Source organism: Erigeron canadensis, chromosome 9 (assembly GCF_010389155.1).
Source record: "Erigeron canadensis isolate Cc75 chromosome 9, C_canadensis_v1, whole genome shotgun sequence".
Lineage (NCBI taxonomy): Eukaryota > Viridiplantae > Streptophyta > Magnoliopsida > Asterales > Asteraceae > Erigeron > Erigeron canadensis.
Window position 1 is genome coordinate 36293287 of NC_057769.1, and position 17958 is coordinate 36311244.

Below are 17958 nucleotides of genomic sequence, written 5' to 3' on the forward strand. Positions count from 1 at the left end.
CTGAAGTTGGAGTAATTAGCGTAATTCAATTAGGAATAGTGAGTTATGTAAGATGAGACTACTTGGTCCTATACTGGTGCAGTCAACTAGTATGGGGTCTGTTTTGGGAATGTATGCAGAGGTGTGAGGCTGCTGTTTTGGTATGCTCAGCTTGAGGTCGATGGATAGCAATGGTTTTTGAATGTTATTAATATTTGTTGGTTCTGAATTAGTTCCTAGATTCTAATTGCATTGTATTGTCTGTTGTTTGGTATTTTTGAGGCTGTCCAAGGTACATTAAAATGTAAATTTGTAAATGTTTTGAATAGTAATATAATTCATATTTTCAAAAAGAAAAAAAAAAATAGGATTTTGCTCATGGATTACGCTAAATATTACTAATAAAAAGTTAAGATGTTAAATTGCCACCCAAAATTTCAAGCTTTCTTTATCGTGTAATACAACAAGAAAAATTATAAATTTTTTGTTATTATAATAAGATATATATTTTTAAATAATCTCTTTTTTGGTTTTTTTTTTAACCAGAACCATAAGGGCCCATTATGCTGGTATTATATACATCAAAAGTCCCCTAAATTTTATGGTAAAAATACAAGTAGTTATATTTTTCTTTATTCAAATAATTTTTTTTTTGCTTTTACTTGATGGGACACAAAATGAGTAGCTTAACAAATTGACTTTTCAAATGCCCTCAAATCATTTGACCAATAAGTCCCAAAACCATCCTACAATATAGTCAAATGGGCCCAAAATTCAAGAGGGAAAAATTTAAGTTTCTCAACGGCTTATAACAACTTTTAAAAAAACCCAATTCTCACCAAATCAAACCTAAAACCATAATCCATTCATCTCCACACTGAATTACAGCTTTTATATACATATAATCATATACATATCAACACACATAAATTTCTTGCTTCAACCACCCATCTTTCTCCTTTTTCACAATTTCAAGAATTCCAAAAGTTGTTGAGAAAATCATCATTTTTTTCAAACCCACTGCCTTAAATCCCTCACATTTCTTACCCATCTCATTATGTTTTATTGTTGTCTAAAGTTTTTCAACAATGTGGGATTCTTTAGGAAACTTGTTTGTTAGGACTCAAGATAACGATGAAGAAGCCTTGCAGTTGGCTGCATTGCAACGATCACCCACATTTGTTAGGGCCCGGACGTCGGTGTTTAGGAACTATGGTGGTGAGTTTACTCTTGTTGATGTTAGTAAACTTGATGATGAAGAGAAGAAAGTTGTGTTGGATAGGTTGGTTACTACTGTGAAGTCGAATCCAGAAGTGTTCTTTGATAGAATCCGACAGCGTTTTGATAAGTAAGATTTTCTTTATGTGAAAGTTAATGAGTTGTGTCAAGTTGAAGCCGCAAGTTTAATATCTGGTTACAATGTGTTTTAGACTAGTCCTACTTATGTATGATTCATGTCATCTGTATCTAATTTTGGTGATACTTAAGACTTACTGGATACGTATTTCTTCTAGTGTTGATTTGAAATTTCCAAAAGTCGAGGTTCGGTTTGAAAACTTGGAGATAGATGCATTTATACATGTCGGGAGCAGAGCATTGCCCACGTTGCCAAATTCTGTATGTAACATGACTGAGGTAGGTTTTTGAAAGAACAAAGTTTATATTCATTGTTTCTTTTTGAAGTTGATTTGTAACCAATTCCGCTGACATGGTAATTTTAAAAAATACATATAGTATATCTAATGTTTTGAATACACATAGAAATGTTGTTTTCTGACATATGACTCTTATACCTTTGGAAGGCTTTCTTGAGGAAATTAAGGATTTTCCCTGGCAAAAAAAAGAAACTGAGTATATTAAACGACATCAGTGGTATCATTAGGCCTTCCAGGTAAGCTTTTATTCAAGCAATTACTTGAATATTCACATTGCTGCTTTATGTTGATTTAATGTTATCCTGCAGATTAACTCTCCTTTTGGGTCCTCCAAGCTCTGGAAAAACGACACTGCTTTTGGCTCTTGCAGGACGTCTTGGGCAAGATATAAAGGTATTTAGCGTTTGTTAAGAATTATCGTTGCCATCCTAGTCCAGAAGTTAGCATTTAATCTGGAATTTGACTATTTAAGTCAAACATGTTGTATTTTGTGAAGGTGTCTGGAAAAATCACATATAATGGGCATGAACTAAATGAGTTTGTTCCTCAAAAAACTTCTGCATATATCAGCCAGCAAGATTGTCATATGGCTGAAATGACAGTCAGAGAGACGCTTCAATTTGCAGAAAAATGCCAAGGTTTTGGTCATAAACAAGGTACACTTAAGGTGATTATGATATGTTTCAGAATCTCTAATGTTTAAACAACTGATATGGTACTATTAAAACTTGATATAGGTATGATTATGGAACTTTTGAGAAGAGAAAAGAATGCCGGTATTAGACCTGATGAAGATCTTGACATTTTTATAAAGGTGCATGCTTTTACCTTCATTTTTATAAAGGTTTTATTAGACCGGTGTTAATATCTCGTTAAATATTTAGATATGATCTCAGAAATAGGTAACCAACTTCTCTCATAGTTTATATGATGAACAGTATAGTATTTTCTCACTACGAAACACGTATATAGTATCAGTTCTTTTAATCTGTGTAAGTAAATGGGAAACCTGATGAGGTAAGTTGTAAAGACGTGGATGCAGAAAAGACCATTTTCGTGCTACCACCGACCAAATTCAGAATTTTCTATTGAAACTTGGTTACCCAAAATGAGATTTTTTTTAAAGTTCTTATCTTAAATAAGATTGTTTTGAAAGTTCATACTTTCTTAGGAGAGAGTCAATACCATGGGTAGGCCATTTTTTATGCAACTAACTCAATAATTTGTAATTAAGTTTATATGTTTACTTTAGACAGTGGCACTTGGAGAAAACGAGACAAGTCTTGTAGTGGAATACCTTATGAAGGTACTCTCTTGGATGGTTTTTAAAGATGAACACTTGACATTGAAAACGTATGTTTTACTTTGATGTATGATTCTGACATTTTACAAAGATTTTAGGATTGGATATCTGTGAGGATACACTAGTAGGAGATGAAATGCGTAAAGGGATCTCTGGAGGTCAAATGAAGCGGTTGACCTCAGGAGAATTGCTTGTGGGACCATCACGGGTTCTTTTTATGGATGAGATATCAACCGGGCTTGACAGTTCAACTACCTATCAAATTATTCAGTATCTTAAACATGCAACTCGTGCTCTTGATGGAACAACTGTCATCTCTTTGCTGCAACCAGATCCTGAGACATTCGAGCTGTTTGATGATTTGATTCTACTGTGTGAAGGTCAGATTGTATACCAAGGTCCACGTAATGCTGCAGTGGCTTTCTTTGCTTCAATGGGCTTTCACTGCCCAAAGAGGAAAAACGTAGCAGATTTTCTGCAAGAAGTAAGCCTATCACTTACTTTCCCCGCTTCAATATCTTATGGAGGTGCCAAAAAAGGCGAGTCAGGTGGATTTGGTAGCCAAAAAAGGCGAGTCAGGTGGATTTGGTAATGGGTCAAAAGGGTTAGATTTTTGGTGCTTTTCGAAGCATACCGGGCTGGGTTGACCCATATCACCCTTTGTCCACAATTATTGCCATTTTTGTTAATGTAATAGTTTGCAAAGTGCAATTATAAAGTTATACTTTTTCAGTAACTATCTACAATCTTAAATTGTTTCACTTTTTATCTGGTCCTTTAAGCAAAATGACTTAGAAGAACTTAATGCAGTGAACTATTAAATTACTTTTTATGCGACTTTCCATTTGACCCGTTCCCGTTTAAGCTATTTTTATAGGACCTTTTTGAGGTAAAACATAACCTGAATGGACCCATTCATATGTAATTGGGTTAAAGTTAGCGCATTTACACATTTTTATTTTATCATTACGCTTTTTACATACTTGATTCAGGTTACATCAGTAAAAGATCAGGAACAGTATTGGGCACTTGATGAGCGTTATGAATATGTTTCTGTTGAAAAGTTTGTGGAAGCATTTCAGTCAAATTTTCTTGGTAGTTCGTTGTCAAGGGAACTAGCTATTCCCTTTGATAGACGACATAATCACCCAGCAGCTCTTTCTACAAGCACTTACGGTGTGAAAAAAATGAGGCTACTGAAGAATAGTTTCTCATGGCAAATGTTACTTCTAAAACGCGAGTCATTTATTTATATCTTCAGATTCTTGCAGGTATATTCCAAGTTTAAATTGAACATATTACTCACTAATGAAGTTGAAATGTCGATTTAAGGCCAGCTTGTGTTTTCTTGCAGCTTATGTTGGTTGTTGTAATCATGACAAGTGTATTTTTTCGTACAACGATGCATCATAATTCACTTGATGATGGCGGAGTTTATCTTGGTGCTCTTTACTTTGCGATTGTTATGATTTTGTTCAATGGCTTCATGGAGGTCCCTATGTTGATAGCCAAACTTCCTGTTATCTACAAGCACCGTGACTTGCACTTTTATCCATGTTGGGTTTACACCCTTCCTTCATGGATTTTAAGTATTCCCTCATCTATTATAGAATCTGGTGTTTGGGTAGCGGTCACATATTATCTCGTTGGCTTTGACCCTCAATTTTCTCGGTATATTTTTATTATGTTAATATCTGATTTGTTGCATTTTGATGTTTAAGTTATAACAGAACCTTTTTGAACCCATCTCTGTAGATGTTTGAAGCAGTTCTTGCTGTACTTCTCGTTACACCAAATGTCGATTGGCCTTTTCCGTGTGATGGGATCATTAGGAAGAAATATGATAGTAGCCAACACTTTTGGATCTTTTGCCATGCTTGTTGTCATGGCACTTGGAGGATTCATACTTTCTAGAGGTATACATGTAATTTATGTCCATCTCAACTTTAAAAATACAACGAGTTGCATAAAAAATTGGCCAATTTAGGTCTGTTTTCTGTTTTCAGTAACAAACTACTTTTCAGACAAAAAAAACCCAACAAAGTTCCAACAAGTATGATTAAATGGTTTACCAAAAATCACCAGTTTCAGACTTCGGAATAACTTCAACATGGTTTAAAGTTACCAACACGTCAGCTGCCACATCATCATTTCGGCTAGTCACTTCATTAGATTTACTTAAAATCAACTTTCCAAAAGCAGGTTACTCGAATCTATATTTTGAAACTTTGATGGCTTATTATGGTCTAAAACAGTGGCTTATCTTTCGATGCAATCAGCCTATAAAATATCTGATGATACCTGATAACTTTCGATTATATGATTGTAGATAGTATCCCTGCTTGGTGGATATGGGGTTACTGGTTTTCTCCTTTGATGTATGCTCAAAATGCAGTTTCAGTCAATGAATTTTTGGGGGATACTTGGAATAAGGTAGTGTTATCCTTTTTAGTCAAATATTTAGTCTTACCCATTTGTCCCGTTAACAATAAAATCAAACCATGTCGACCCATTTTTACTTTATGAAATGCAGGCAGCTGGAAACAATACTGACATCCCTCTAGGGACAATGCTACTAAAAATCAGAAGTTTGTTTCCGGAGGATTATTGGTACTGGATAGGAGTCGGTGCTTTGCTTGGTTACACGATTCTATTCAATGTTCTCTTCACATTATTCCTTACGTATCTCAATCGTAAGTTTTTTGTTATATTCATTTTCTTGTTATACTATTTTACTGTTGAATTGATTTATTGGTTGTTTTAATGCAGCTCTTGGAAACCATCAAGCGGTTGTCCCCCGGGAGACCACCAAAGTACAGAAAAGAAATGGGATTGTATCTGCTATTATCGAGTTAAAAGATTACATACAGCGGTCACCTTCATATGCTGGTTTGTGAGAAAATTCTATAAAGAAATACATATATATCCTTTCTTGTTAAAGTGTTAACTACCCGTACTAACTGTTTGATCTACCTTTATTGTAGGCACTGAAGTCCAAAGCCAGAGAGGAATGGTTCTTCCATTTCAACCTCTTGCCATGTCTTTCCGCAACATTAGCTATTACGTGGATGTCCCAGGGGTATATCGTATATCAGTTATTTCACAAGAGTAGTATCTTTTAAATATCCATCAATCTCAGGTTTATCTTGTTTTAGGAACTGAAGCAACAAGGCCTATCACTCAACAAGTTGCAATTATTGGTCAATGTAACTGGAGCATTTAGGCCTGGTGTCCTTACTGCATTGGTCGGTGTCAGTGGTGCTGGAAAAACTACTCTTATGGATGTTTTAGCCGGTAGAAAAACTGGTGGCCATATCTCGGGCCAGATATACGTATCGGGTTACCCCAAAAATCAAGAAACATTTGCAAGGATTTCTGGTTACTGTGAACAAAATGATGTTCACTCCCCATGTTTGACTGTTTACGAATCGCTAATGTTTTCAGCTTCACTTCGGTTACCTTCACATATTGGCGTAGTGACACGAAGGGTAAGTACTTGTTACATTTGCTTACTATCTTTTTGAAAGTGATTATGTGATAGTCAATAAAGTAATCAGCCATTCCCACAATACATCTGCCAATGTTTTTCCCTTGCTATTTGTTAGTTTCTAGTTTTCACCAAAATTCTAAAATGAGAATTTCTTTTACAGGACTTCGTAGCAGAGGTTATGGAACTTGTTGAACTAGTTCCACTCAAGGAAGCATTGGTTGGTCTCCCTGGAGTGGATGGACTATCAACAGAACAACGAAAAAGACTAACGATTGCAGTTGAGCTAGTTGCAAATCCTTCTATCGTATTTATGGATGAGCCGACGTCAGGACTGGATGCTCGGGCTGCTGCCATTGTGATGAGAACAGTCAGAAATATAGTCAACACAGGACGGACAATTGTTTGCACCATTCATCAACCCAGCATTGATATTTTTGAATCTTTTGATGAGGTATGTTTAGATCCTTTTTACCTATTCAAGGGCGGATATGGGTGATAGTTTATTCTGACGGGTCAAACAGGTGAAGTTAAAAAACTCTTTTTTGAAAAATAATTGTGAAAAACTTTGGCCCAAGTGTACTTTTAATGCATAAAAGTATAAAACCTTCTAATTTTTATTTTAATACTTAATAGATACTTGGATTTTGACCGAGTTAATACATTACTAAGATTATGTTTCACACACTAATTGTTAACAGTAAAGTTTTAAAACCTTTCAGACGAAAGTGCTTTGGGTCAATCCAACCCAGTCTATAATAAAAGTACTACCCAACCCACTCATTTTGTCACTTCTAAATCTATATCATATCATGGACCAACTAAGCTGACAGATTCATGTTATAGCTTTTACTGATGAAACGAGGCGGGAAGCTTATATATGCTGGACCTTTGGGCACCGGGTCTCATAAAGTTGTTCAGTTTTTTGAGGTTCGTATATCTTCATAATATTCTATATTCATTTAGTTATCATGTTCTTGTATGGTTATAGAAAAAATCTATGATTGATTAAATTTCAATAATTAACATGTAGGCAGTAAAAGGAGTTTCTAAGTTAAAACAGGGATCTAATCCTGCTGCTTGGATTCTTGAGGCCACTTCATCGACGGAAGAAAAACGCCTTGATGTAGATTTTGCTGAAGTTTACCGTGAATCAAATCTATATATGTGTGTTGATCCTTGCTTTAATACATTTCTGTATAATGAAGTTATTTACATTTCATACTTCTTAATAATTGTGTTTATACAATTCTTTTTACAGGCAAAACCAAGAACTAGTTGAAAACTTAAGCAGACCAGATAGAGATTCAAAATTTCTGAGCTTCCCGACCAGATATTCTCAGTCATTTTCAGGCCAGTTTTTGGCATGCCTTTGGAAGCAAAATCTGTCATATTGGCGGAACCCACAATATACCGCTGTACGATTTTTCTACACAGTCATCATTTCTTTGATGTTTGGGACAATGTGCTGGAAATTTGGTTCTAAAAGGTGACATATTCGGCTAATCTAGTTTAATTTGTACATTGTTCTAGAATTAACTCCAAACATATTACTCTATCTGTTCAAAACAGGGAAAACTTATCATATAAAGATAACTATGATTTTCATTTCCGTATTGGGTAACACGCTTTATTTATGGCTCAAACTTTCTAAATATTTTCTCTATAACTGTATAAGATAATCTTCTAAGCTAACCGGTTTCCATGTGCCACTTTTGCCCCATGTTGTGATAAACATAGCGTGGTCAAAGTTTATGGTCAGCTACGTGTCATCATTTGGTCTGGGTAACAGGTCAGACTACCTTAAATCAGAAATTTTGAAAGTTTGACCCTCTTGTGAGTGAAACTAAAGTGTATTACTCAAAAAAGATATGAGACCAAAGTTCGTTACAATTTTATGCAATTTATCCCATTCAGTGTACAGAAAGATGTATTTTGACTTTTTGAGGTAGAATTCAATCCCAAGTGTTTGACTATTAGTCAACTGTATCTTAAATACGTTGTTAAATCTTTTCCAACAGGGAAACACAGCAGGACATTTTCAATGCAATGGGATCAATGTATGCAGCAGTTTTATTCATTGGAATCACCAATGCCGCCTCTGTGCAACCGGTGGTTTATGTTGAAAGATCAGTTTCCTACCGAGAGAGGGCAGCAGGGATGTATTCCGCCTTACCATTTGCATTTGCACAGGTACTTTAGTAAACATACTATTATAAAACTATATTTATACGCCATATGTATGATACGATATTTCATATGTTCGTTTTGTCAGGTTGCAATAGAGTTCCCTTACGTGTATATGCAGTCGTTCATTTACAGTCTTATCTTCTACTTTCTGGCTTCGTTTGAAAGGAATTTATTGAAACTCTTTTGGTACATTTACTTCATGTACTTCACCTTGCTATACTTTACCTTCTTTGGAATGGTAACTATCGCTGTTACACCCAACCATAACATTGCTGCCATCGTTGCTGCTCCATTTTATATGATGTGGAATCTTTTCAGCGGATTTATGATTGCTCGAATGGTAATCCTCTTATAATTATTTTAACTACAAATACATCAATCACATTACCTTGTGTATGTATATATATTCATGCTTATAGTTATAGATGTATACAATCCAATAAATGTTGCATGTTAGAAATGGCGGGCTCGTCTCTTTTTTGTTTTTTTTATTGGTGTAGACAACTACAGTAATTGTTTTGGTCTATGTTTTGTGAACATCAGAGGCTTCCTGTATGGTGGAGATGGTATTATTGGGCAAATCCAGTAGCATGGAGTTTGTATGGCCTTTTGACATCACAATACGGAGATGTGAATGAACCCTTGATGCTTGCTGATGGTTCTAATTCGGTCCCATTGAAACAGTTTCTTGAAGACCAGTTTGGGTATCGTCTTGACTTCTTAGGCGTTGCTGCCACTGCAGTGGTCGGTTTCTGCCTTTTGTTTGCAGTCACATTTGCATTTACTATGAAATCCTTCAACTTCCAAAGAAGATGAATGTTAAGGTAGTTAACATCTTTTCTCAAAACTCGATTCATTATGAGTATTATTATTTTTTTTAAAAACGATTCTATAGTAACAGGGTAACCAAACTTTCTAAAATTAGAAAGTATCCACTTTTGCTACTGACTGATGGTTGTTTTGTGTAGTTTGCAGATCAATACTGCAGTTTTGTACGGATTTAACTATACACAGGCAGCCAACGAAGCATCAACTATATATCATTACCTTATACGAATAAAGGATGAATCCGCAGGCAACAATATTACTTTCTATGCATAGTCTGTATAGAAAATGTACAATGAAGCTTCAGTTTGCATTGTAAAACATTTCCTTTTCTGTATTGATAGAGGAGGAACCTTTAATCTGTATAGAAACCTTACTCATATATATACACATACATAGCCTATTTAAAAGCCTCTTTCCATATTCAGTATGTGCCCCTTAATTAAGTTGATCAATATGATGATCTTTTTTACAAATCAAACAATAAGTTTGTTTTCTAATTAAATGATTAATTGCTTTATGAAAGTCCTTAGATTTGAAGCTTAATTATATTCTGAAACTCAACCGAAGGAGCCACCATAATATTTGCATATGGAAAAAGCCACCTACATTCACCACAAGTGCACCCTCATTGGGTCGTACACTCGTACTGGACCCCACACTTGACCTTCAACAAATATATCTAGTCCCCTGTCCATCTACAAGAAACAAGGGTTTTGACGAAGAAAAGTCGTCGTTGTCGTTGCTAAAGAATCACTAAACAACAACAAAAAGGAAAAAAAAAAAAAAAAAAAAAAAAGCGAATCTTCCTTTCTGACTTTAGAAGTCAAATAAACATTATCTGGGTACTTTTAGTTTTTTTAATACTCGTATTTATTTAAGAGCCATAAAAGAAAAAATTTTAATTTTCTTTGCAGCAACGGAATAAAGTAATTAAAAATGTTTTCTTTTTTCCTTTCTATGCGTCTTTTTCTCCTTTTTATGTATAAATAAAAGAAAATACCTAAGGACTCTCTTTAATTTTTTTATTTTTATTTTTTAGAACGACATTCTATTCTAATGCCTGAAAACAAGACTTTCAAAAAATCCATATTAATCCACCATCACTAATGTGATAAGTGAGACTCGAACCCAGGTGGATCCTTCCAAGGTCAAAGACCTTATCAATGGGCCACCAACCATTTTTTTATTCTTATATTTTATATATAGTAACAAAGATGTCGCCAATACTTTAGCGACGAAGATAGGCGATAACGTATTTTGTCGACAAAACCTTTAGCAAAGAAAAGCTAGGGCTTTAATAATCACGGCGACAATTGGCATCGTAAAAAGGTTCTTTTCCGGTAATTATTATATTGGTAGAATGGGTACGAGTCTCATTTTTACATTTGTAGAGATGGACTATTGAGTTAGTTATCGAAAGTTATAAGTTCTATCCTAAACATAAGTGTAATTAAAAAGTTGGAGAATAATAGTTTGTTGTTATTATTATTATTATTTTTTAACGACATTTATTTGTATTCCTACTCCTAAATTACACGTATGTCTGAAACCAGGACTCTCAAAAAACCAGGTGGATTCTCCCATAGTCAAAGACCTTACCAATGAGCCACCAATCTCATTTACAATTTGTTGTTATAATTTATTTTAAACAAAGTGGTTTAATTCAGAACTTTGTACGTAGCTACACTGTACATTTTGCAAAAAAAAAAACTTTTTGCTTTTGTTTTATTACTTCAGAATCAAATTACAAACCGTTATCATATAAGTTTTGAATTATTCATAAAGAGAATTTCTAAAATGACAAACAAATGTATACATACAAACCAACCAAAGAACTTAATTCAAATCCGGATAAAGGACAAGGCATTAGGAAAATGCTTAGCCTTCATGCGTAAGTACTCTTTCACGGGTAACGATTTATAACAAGGCTTCTGAAACTTAGATGAAGGAGCTACCGTAGACTCAAGAGAAGGTCCATAAAAATATGCTATTGATATCCGATGTTTTGAGTTGTTCACCATGGCTCGATGATGAAAAACCGGAAACTTGGCATTAGAAAATATATGCAAGAGGTCACCTACATTCACCACAAATGCACCCTCAATAGGTTGCACCGGAGTCCACCCTAACCCTTCGACACAGATCTCAAGGCCGTTTATGTCACTTTGGTGCAGAATGTTTAGAAACTGGGAGTCCGTGTGTGGTGCAAGACCAACGGCATGGCTAGGGTCGGGGCATATCGGGTACGAGTTAAAATGAACCGCAGTTTGAGAGTAGTGATGACTTGAAGTAGCCCAAATGATTTCTTCTTGTGTTATATCCATTGTTTGAAGGATTAGATGCATGAGTTTGTGAGTCAGTGGCTTCATTTGGTCTTGATAAGCATCTACGGTGTCACTACAATATTCATCAAGTAGATAATATAGTCCATAATACATTAGTAATTAAAAGTGGAAATTAGTTAAAAAGACAATAACTAGACTTATAAACAAACTTCTAAAAAGAAATGTTTATAAATTGATATGGATCAATAAAGCAAAAAAGGAAAATAAAAAGTAAACGAAAAAAACAAAAATAACCTATTGGTTTCTATTAATTTTTATATATAGCTAACACATGGATTTGTAAATATTATATGTGAACAAGTTCATAATAAAAAAATAGAAGTCACAATTATACATGAATTGACCATACCTCCACCCCGCTTCAGTCCCATTTCAAAACGTACTTATTCGATCATAAGGCGTGTTAAAGTTTTAAATAATAAGTAATGTTGCAAACCTTTGACCCAGCCATCATATCATGTTAAGATAGGGTAAGGATTCTCTCAAATTGATTCTCCAAAGTTTAGAAGATGTTAAGTTGTTGACCTTTAAAAATTTATGGCAAAGATTTTAATATCATCTTTGAATCTTGGCCTTTAATTTTCATTCAAAGGTCAAGATCACTCTAACATAACTAGTCATGTTATTAATTTGAGGGAATCTCCACCCGTTAGGATATTGATTGATATTACATAAATAAAGAAAATAAATATTATAAAGATTTGAATTTCATTATAACGCGATTCTCACATTATTTTTCTTAAAATCATAAATTTATTTTATGGGATTTAAATCATCTGCCTAAAAATAAAATCTTTTATCTAATAAAAATTCAAATAAATTTGGTTGGTTCGGTAATAAAATGAGGTTCAGGTGTAATAAAATGAGGTTCTGGTGTCTTAGAAAAGATTGATAACTATTGTTTTAGTTAATCTATACTATATTATAAAAAGAATAACTCCCTTTATTTTTGGTAATGTTGAAAATATGTAATATTTTCACTTAGCACCCCTTTAAATGCTTTCACATGCACAATCCCTTTAACATTAATGATTAAATTACACTATCAATCCTTTTATCACTTCAAATATGTCCATTAACCTTTTACATCAATTATATAAACAACTCAACGCCGCTCCACCACCAAAAGTTGCCCAACCATCACACCGTAGCCGTCACGGCCGCCCGCGCGATTGCGCGGGCACCGTGCTAGTATTATAATATATAGATATAAACTATCACGGTATCCTTGCAATGTGACAGATATCATGACGGTGATGGGTTGGTAGTGGAGTCGACTGTTGGTAGTAGAAGCTGCGTCAAGTAGGGTAAATAATTGATATAAAAGTAATTAATGTAAAGAATTAATAGAGATATTTTAAAAAATAAAATATTAATAGTATAATATAATATAATCATGAATGGTATTTTAAACATTTTTCTTCTATGTAACTTTTAATATGGGACTTGTGAGCTATTTTTTTATAAGATAATATAGATATAGATATTGATATTAATATGTTGTCTAGTAAGATGCTTGAACGAAAATATTACAAGAGTGTTAACATCTAGCAGGGAAACAATTGAAATGCTACTTCAGATCGATGATATGTTGATCAGTGTATTATTTATGTAGTGCTATGTACGTACGTATTAAATTTATATATGCATATGCATTTTCATTGAAGACTTAGGTTAAAACTACAAAAATTAAATTATTTACACGAATTGAACTATAAGGCAACTTACCAAAAGCCTTGGTAGTCATGTGGCCAAAGAACTTTAGCAAGATCAACACAAGAACCTTTGATGGTGAAACCTTCATGCCACAAACCCTTACCGTAGAACGATGCCATCTTAGACGAACCGTAGCCAACAGACCCATTGCTAGGAGATCTTAAGACCTTGTACTTCTCATGAGTTGGGAGAGTAAATAGCCTCCTTGCCTCAAACTCAATCTTTTTGATCAACTCTAAGGGTACTCCATGGTTAGTCACTTGAAAGATGCCCCAAGTTTCGCACGCTTGACCAATAAGATCCGTTGCATTCGGATCATTTAGATCTATAACTGGGATCAATCCGTCTTGGGTTTGAATCTTTTGATGGGGTTCGTCGGATTGAGGCCATAGATGGGATTCCGGAACCCCGTCAACTGAATCAAAGTCAAGAGGTGTAAGGTGTGAGCTTATATTGTCATTTCTAAATGCTTTTGAGAGAGTGGTACTCATGATCACAAATTAGTTCTTGAAGCTAGAACATTATTATTCAAAGTTGCAATAAGAAGCTAATTTTACAATTTTCAATGGATCTTGGTTTATTGATATGTATCATGTTAATATACAAGTCATTTGGTTTACAACTTGCAATTGAATATTGTTTATACTAATACTAATAACAAGTATGTTAATAAAATAAAAGATTAAAAATTAATTTAAGTAACCATCATATAAAATAACTACCACTTGTCTACACGAATACGTACTCTAAATAATAATAGAGGACTACCTAAATGAATAATATAAATTTTAAATTTTTTGGACGGTGTGTGAGATATATAGTACTAAAAAATTATGTATAATCAAAGTTCAATAATGCATGAACTTAGAGTTGTAAATGAATGCAACATTACATGAACCGTTAATGATCTCTTGGCAAAATTTTGATGGAAAAAGCATAGCGCGGCACCAAAGATTGTTTGTTTGTGTTCATTTATATATTTACTTTCGTTTATTTTCATTCATAAACATGAATAAACGACTATGAAGAAATCTATGTTAAGTGAACGAAACCTTTTGTGTTTTTTTTCCACTTTGAAACCATTTTCTAAATGAAATGAACAAAAATCACCTTTTGTATTTATTCGATTCGTTAACACCCTTACGAGAGTGTTTAGTTAGCCAAGTGATGAATGGAACTAATCATCAATAGATAAATTGATATTTGGTGGAGCTTGAGACTGAGAGATATTGGGTTCAAATCCTGGTGTGAGCAAAATGTTTCTAGGAATAAAGACAGGGGTTTCCATAATAGGCTTTCTTTGAAGTTGGAGTTGGATATATGAAGAGGCATGTCATTGAGCCCAAAATTGCAGTTAAAAAAAAGTGATGAATGGATATTTGGATAGATCCTTAAACGCCACTTGTAGAATGAGAAATGGCAAAATATGATAACATAAAAAATGTTCAGGTCCTTCTATTATTTCTGAAATATTGGAGGTTATGACATTAGTCAAAGATTCGTTAACACGTCAAATATAAAGTACTAACTAATATTTGTGATGTAATTTAATTCAACTTAATTAGAAATACAAATTTGATTAAAAACATATATCAATATTTATTATTTGAGTATTCCAAATTTATATTAAGGAAAATGATAAATCTTCTTAAAAATTAGCTTAAAAATCCTCTAGATAACATGTGGTATCCATTACTTTTTTCACATGTCATCATCTCAGGCTTAAAAAGATTATTAGGATATTTAGTTAGGATGATCAATCCATTTCCTTATATTAATTATATTATATATTGATACATATTGATTAATGGAGGGGGATTCCATCAAGTTCTCCCAATTCGACTAGTCAAGTTGGGAGGATCTTGGCCTTTGATTTTCCTTAACTGAAAATCAAGGGCCAAGATTCAATGATAATAATTGAATCTTGGCTCTTGATTTTCAATCAAGGGTCAAGATCCTTCCAACTTAACTAGTCAAGTTGGAAGAACTTGAAGGAATCCCCTTCCTAGATTAATTGGAGGTAGTATGTTAAACGAAGAATTATGAGTTCCAGGCTCCTAAGGTTTAGGTGGTAAAAGGAATGAGGTGACTCACCAACTCACCAAAGACCATGGTGCCATACTTAGAAACATGACACCCAAAAGGGTGTTAATCAATAATTTCAAATAAAAGCATCATCACATAACATTCGATTCTTAAAAACATAACACCCTTTAATTATAAACATGTGAACCTCGATTCATGGTCCATCTTTTATTGTTTGGAAAACCAAAATACCCTCTCAACATAGCTCAAGTTCCCCGAATTTGAATTAGTCTTCATTCATACACTTCCATAACAAGTTCACATTCCGCAAAAGTAGCATGCCAGGTTTCATCATGTGATCAGTTAATACAACACAAGTATACATTCATTTTAGTCCGATTCGTTATGAGTTGACAAAAAATTGTGATGATATCAGGAGATGTTATTATGAACTTGAAAAGTAATAAAATACTGTAACTAATATTATTACGACACTAATATTATTATAAGCAGCAAATTACGACACTAATATTATTATAAGCAGCAAATTTTTTCTATGTTACATAATCGGTTTTGGTAAACATCCATTGTGTCGCTACAATATTCAAGTAAGAAAATTATTAAATTAGTATCGATTTTGGTATTGATCCTGGGATCCAACAAAAGTGGGTACCATTCCTGGTCCACTTGGAATTCGGTGACAATTTCTGGTACCAGGATCAGGACGGTATCGGGACTTTGAGAAATTTTGCTCATCCCTAAAATTTTATATAAAAAGTCAACCGAAGAACTTCAAATCCGGATAAAGGACAAGGCATTAGGAAAATGCTTAGCCTTCATGTGTAAGTACTCTTTCACGGGTAACGATTTATAACAAGGCTTCGGAAACTTAGACGAAGGAGCTACCGTAGACTCAACAGAAGGTCCATGAAAATATGCTACCGATATCCGATGCTTTGAGTTGTTCACCATGGCTCGATGATTAAAAACCGGAAACTTGGCATTAGAGAATATATGCAAGAGGTCACCTACAATCACCACAAATGCACCCTCAATAGGTTGCACCGGAGTCCAGCCTAACCCCTCGACAAATATCTCTAGGCCGTTCATGTCACTTTGGTGCAGAATGGTTAGAAGGAGGGAGTCCGTGTGCGGTGCAAGACCAATGGCATGGCTAGGGTCAGGACATGCTGGGTACGAGTTAAAATGAAGTGTACTTTGAGAGTCACGACTTGAAGTAGCCCAGTTGATTTCTTCTTGTGTTACAACCATTGTTTGAAGAATTAGATGCATGAGTTTGTGAGCCAGTGACTTCATTTGGTTTAGATAAGCATCTACTCTGTCACTACAATATTCATCAAGTAATACGAGTAAATATTATATCCATTAGTAATAGGTTTTTGCTAATGACAGTCTTTAAATGCGTTAATTATTGTAGTATAAGGTGAAAGATTCCAAAGATATGTGCAGGCACATTACATTGAAGACTTAGGGGAAAACTACAAAATATGCAAATTAAGAATGTGAATTTTGAAGTATTGGAACAAATATATAAGGCAACTTACCAAAAGACTTGGTAATCATGTGGCCAAAGAACTCTGGCATGATCAACACAAGAACCCCTGATGGTGAAACCTTCATGCCACAAACCCTTACGGTAGAACGATGCCATGTTAGACGAACCGTAGCCAACAGACCCATTGCTAGGAGATCTTAAGACCTTGTACTTCTCATGAGTTGGGAGAGTAAATAGCCTCCTTGCCTCAAACTCAATCTTTTTGATCAACTCTAAGGGTACTCCATGGTTAGTCACTTGAAAGATGCCCCAAGTTTCACACGCTTGACCAATAAGATCCGTTGCATTCGGGTCATTTAGATCTATAACTGGGATCAATCCGTCTTGGGTTTGAATCTTTTGATGGGGTTCGTCGGATTGAGGCCATAGATGGGATTCCGGAACCCCGTCAACTGAATCAAAGTCAAGAGGTGTAAGGTGTGAGCTTATATTGTCATTTCTAAATGCTTTTGAGAGAGTGGTACTCATGATCACAAATTAGTTCTTGAAGCTAGAACAACTATTATTCAAAGTTGCAATAAAAAGCTAATTTTACAATTTTCAATGGATCTTGGTTTATTGATATGTATCATGTTAATATACAAGTCATTTGGTTTACAACTTGCAATTGAATATTGTTTATACTAATACTAATAACAAGTATGTTTATAAAATAAAAGATTAAAAATTGATTTAAGTAACCATCATATAAATTAACTACCACTTGTCTACACGAATACGTACTCTAAATAATAATAGAGGACTACCTAAATGAATAATATAAATTTTAAATTTTTTGGACGGTGTGTGAGATATATATTACTAAAAATTTATGTATAATCAAAGTTCAATAATGCATGAACTTAAAGTTGTAA

The 17958-nt window shown here is 34.2% G+C and overlaps 3 protein-coding genes across 4 annotated transcripts; 1 reads left to right on the plus strand and 2 right to left on the minus strand.

Moving 5' to 3' along the window:
* The first annotated feature begins 1067 nt into the window (after window positions 1–1067).
* Window positions 1068–9430, plus strand: LOC122581077 (ABC transporter G family member 32-like). 2 transcript variants are annotated; one of them, XM_043753221.1, is made up of 23 exons: window positions 1068–1327; window positions 1494–1614; window positions 1782–1870; window positions 1943–2027; window positions 2131–2290; window positions 2372–2448; window positions 2887–2940; window positions 3029–3421; window positions 3930–4208; window positions 4292–4608; window positions 4693–4853; window positions 5267–5370; window positions 5471–5630; window positions 5707–5826; window positions 5922–6016; window positions 6093–6425; window positions 6588–6878; window positions 7271–7354; window positions 7458–7591; window positions 7686–7913; window positions 8446–8617; window positions 8700–8954; window positions 9158–9430. In XM_043753221.1, exons 1-23 carry the CDS (start codon window positions 1068–1070, stop codon window positions 9428–9430), a joined length of 4245 nt encoding a protein of 1414 aa, XP_043609156.1. The 2 variants fall into 2 exon arrangements, with proteins under 2 accessions (XP_043609156.1, XP_043609157.1); XM_043753222.1 differs by having other exon boundaries at window positions 5931–6016.
* A 1740-nt stretch (window positions 9431–11170) lies between these two features.
* LOC122583740 (gibberellin 3-beta-dioxygenase 1-like) lies at window positions 11171–13994 on the minus strand. The gene is made up of 2 exons (XM_043756116.1): window positions 13516–13994; window positions 11171–11839 (listed from the first exon to the last, which is right to left on the minus strand). The coding sequence occupies exons 1-2, from the start codon at window positions 13992–13994 to the stop codon at window positions 11284–11286; spliced, it is 1035 nt and encodes a 344-aa protein (XP_043612051.1). The 3' UTR covers window positions 11171–11283.
* Window positions 13995–16320: 2326 nt separating this feature from the next.
* On the minus strand, window positions 16321–17572 carry LOC122583742 (gibberellin 3-beta-dioxygenase 1-like). Its single transcript, XM_043756117.1, has 2 exons — window positions 17094–17572; window positions 16321–16873 (listed from the first exon to the last, which is right to left on the minus strand). Exons 1-2 carry the CDS (start codon window positions 17570–17572, stop codon window positions 16321–16323), a joined length of 1032 nt encoding a protein of 343 aa, XP_043612052.1.
* Window positions 17573–17958: the final 386 nt, after the last annotated feature.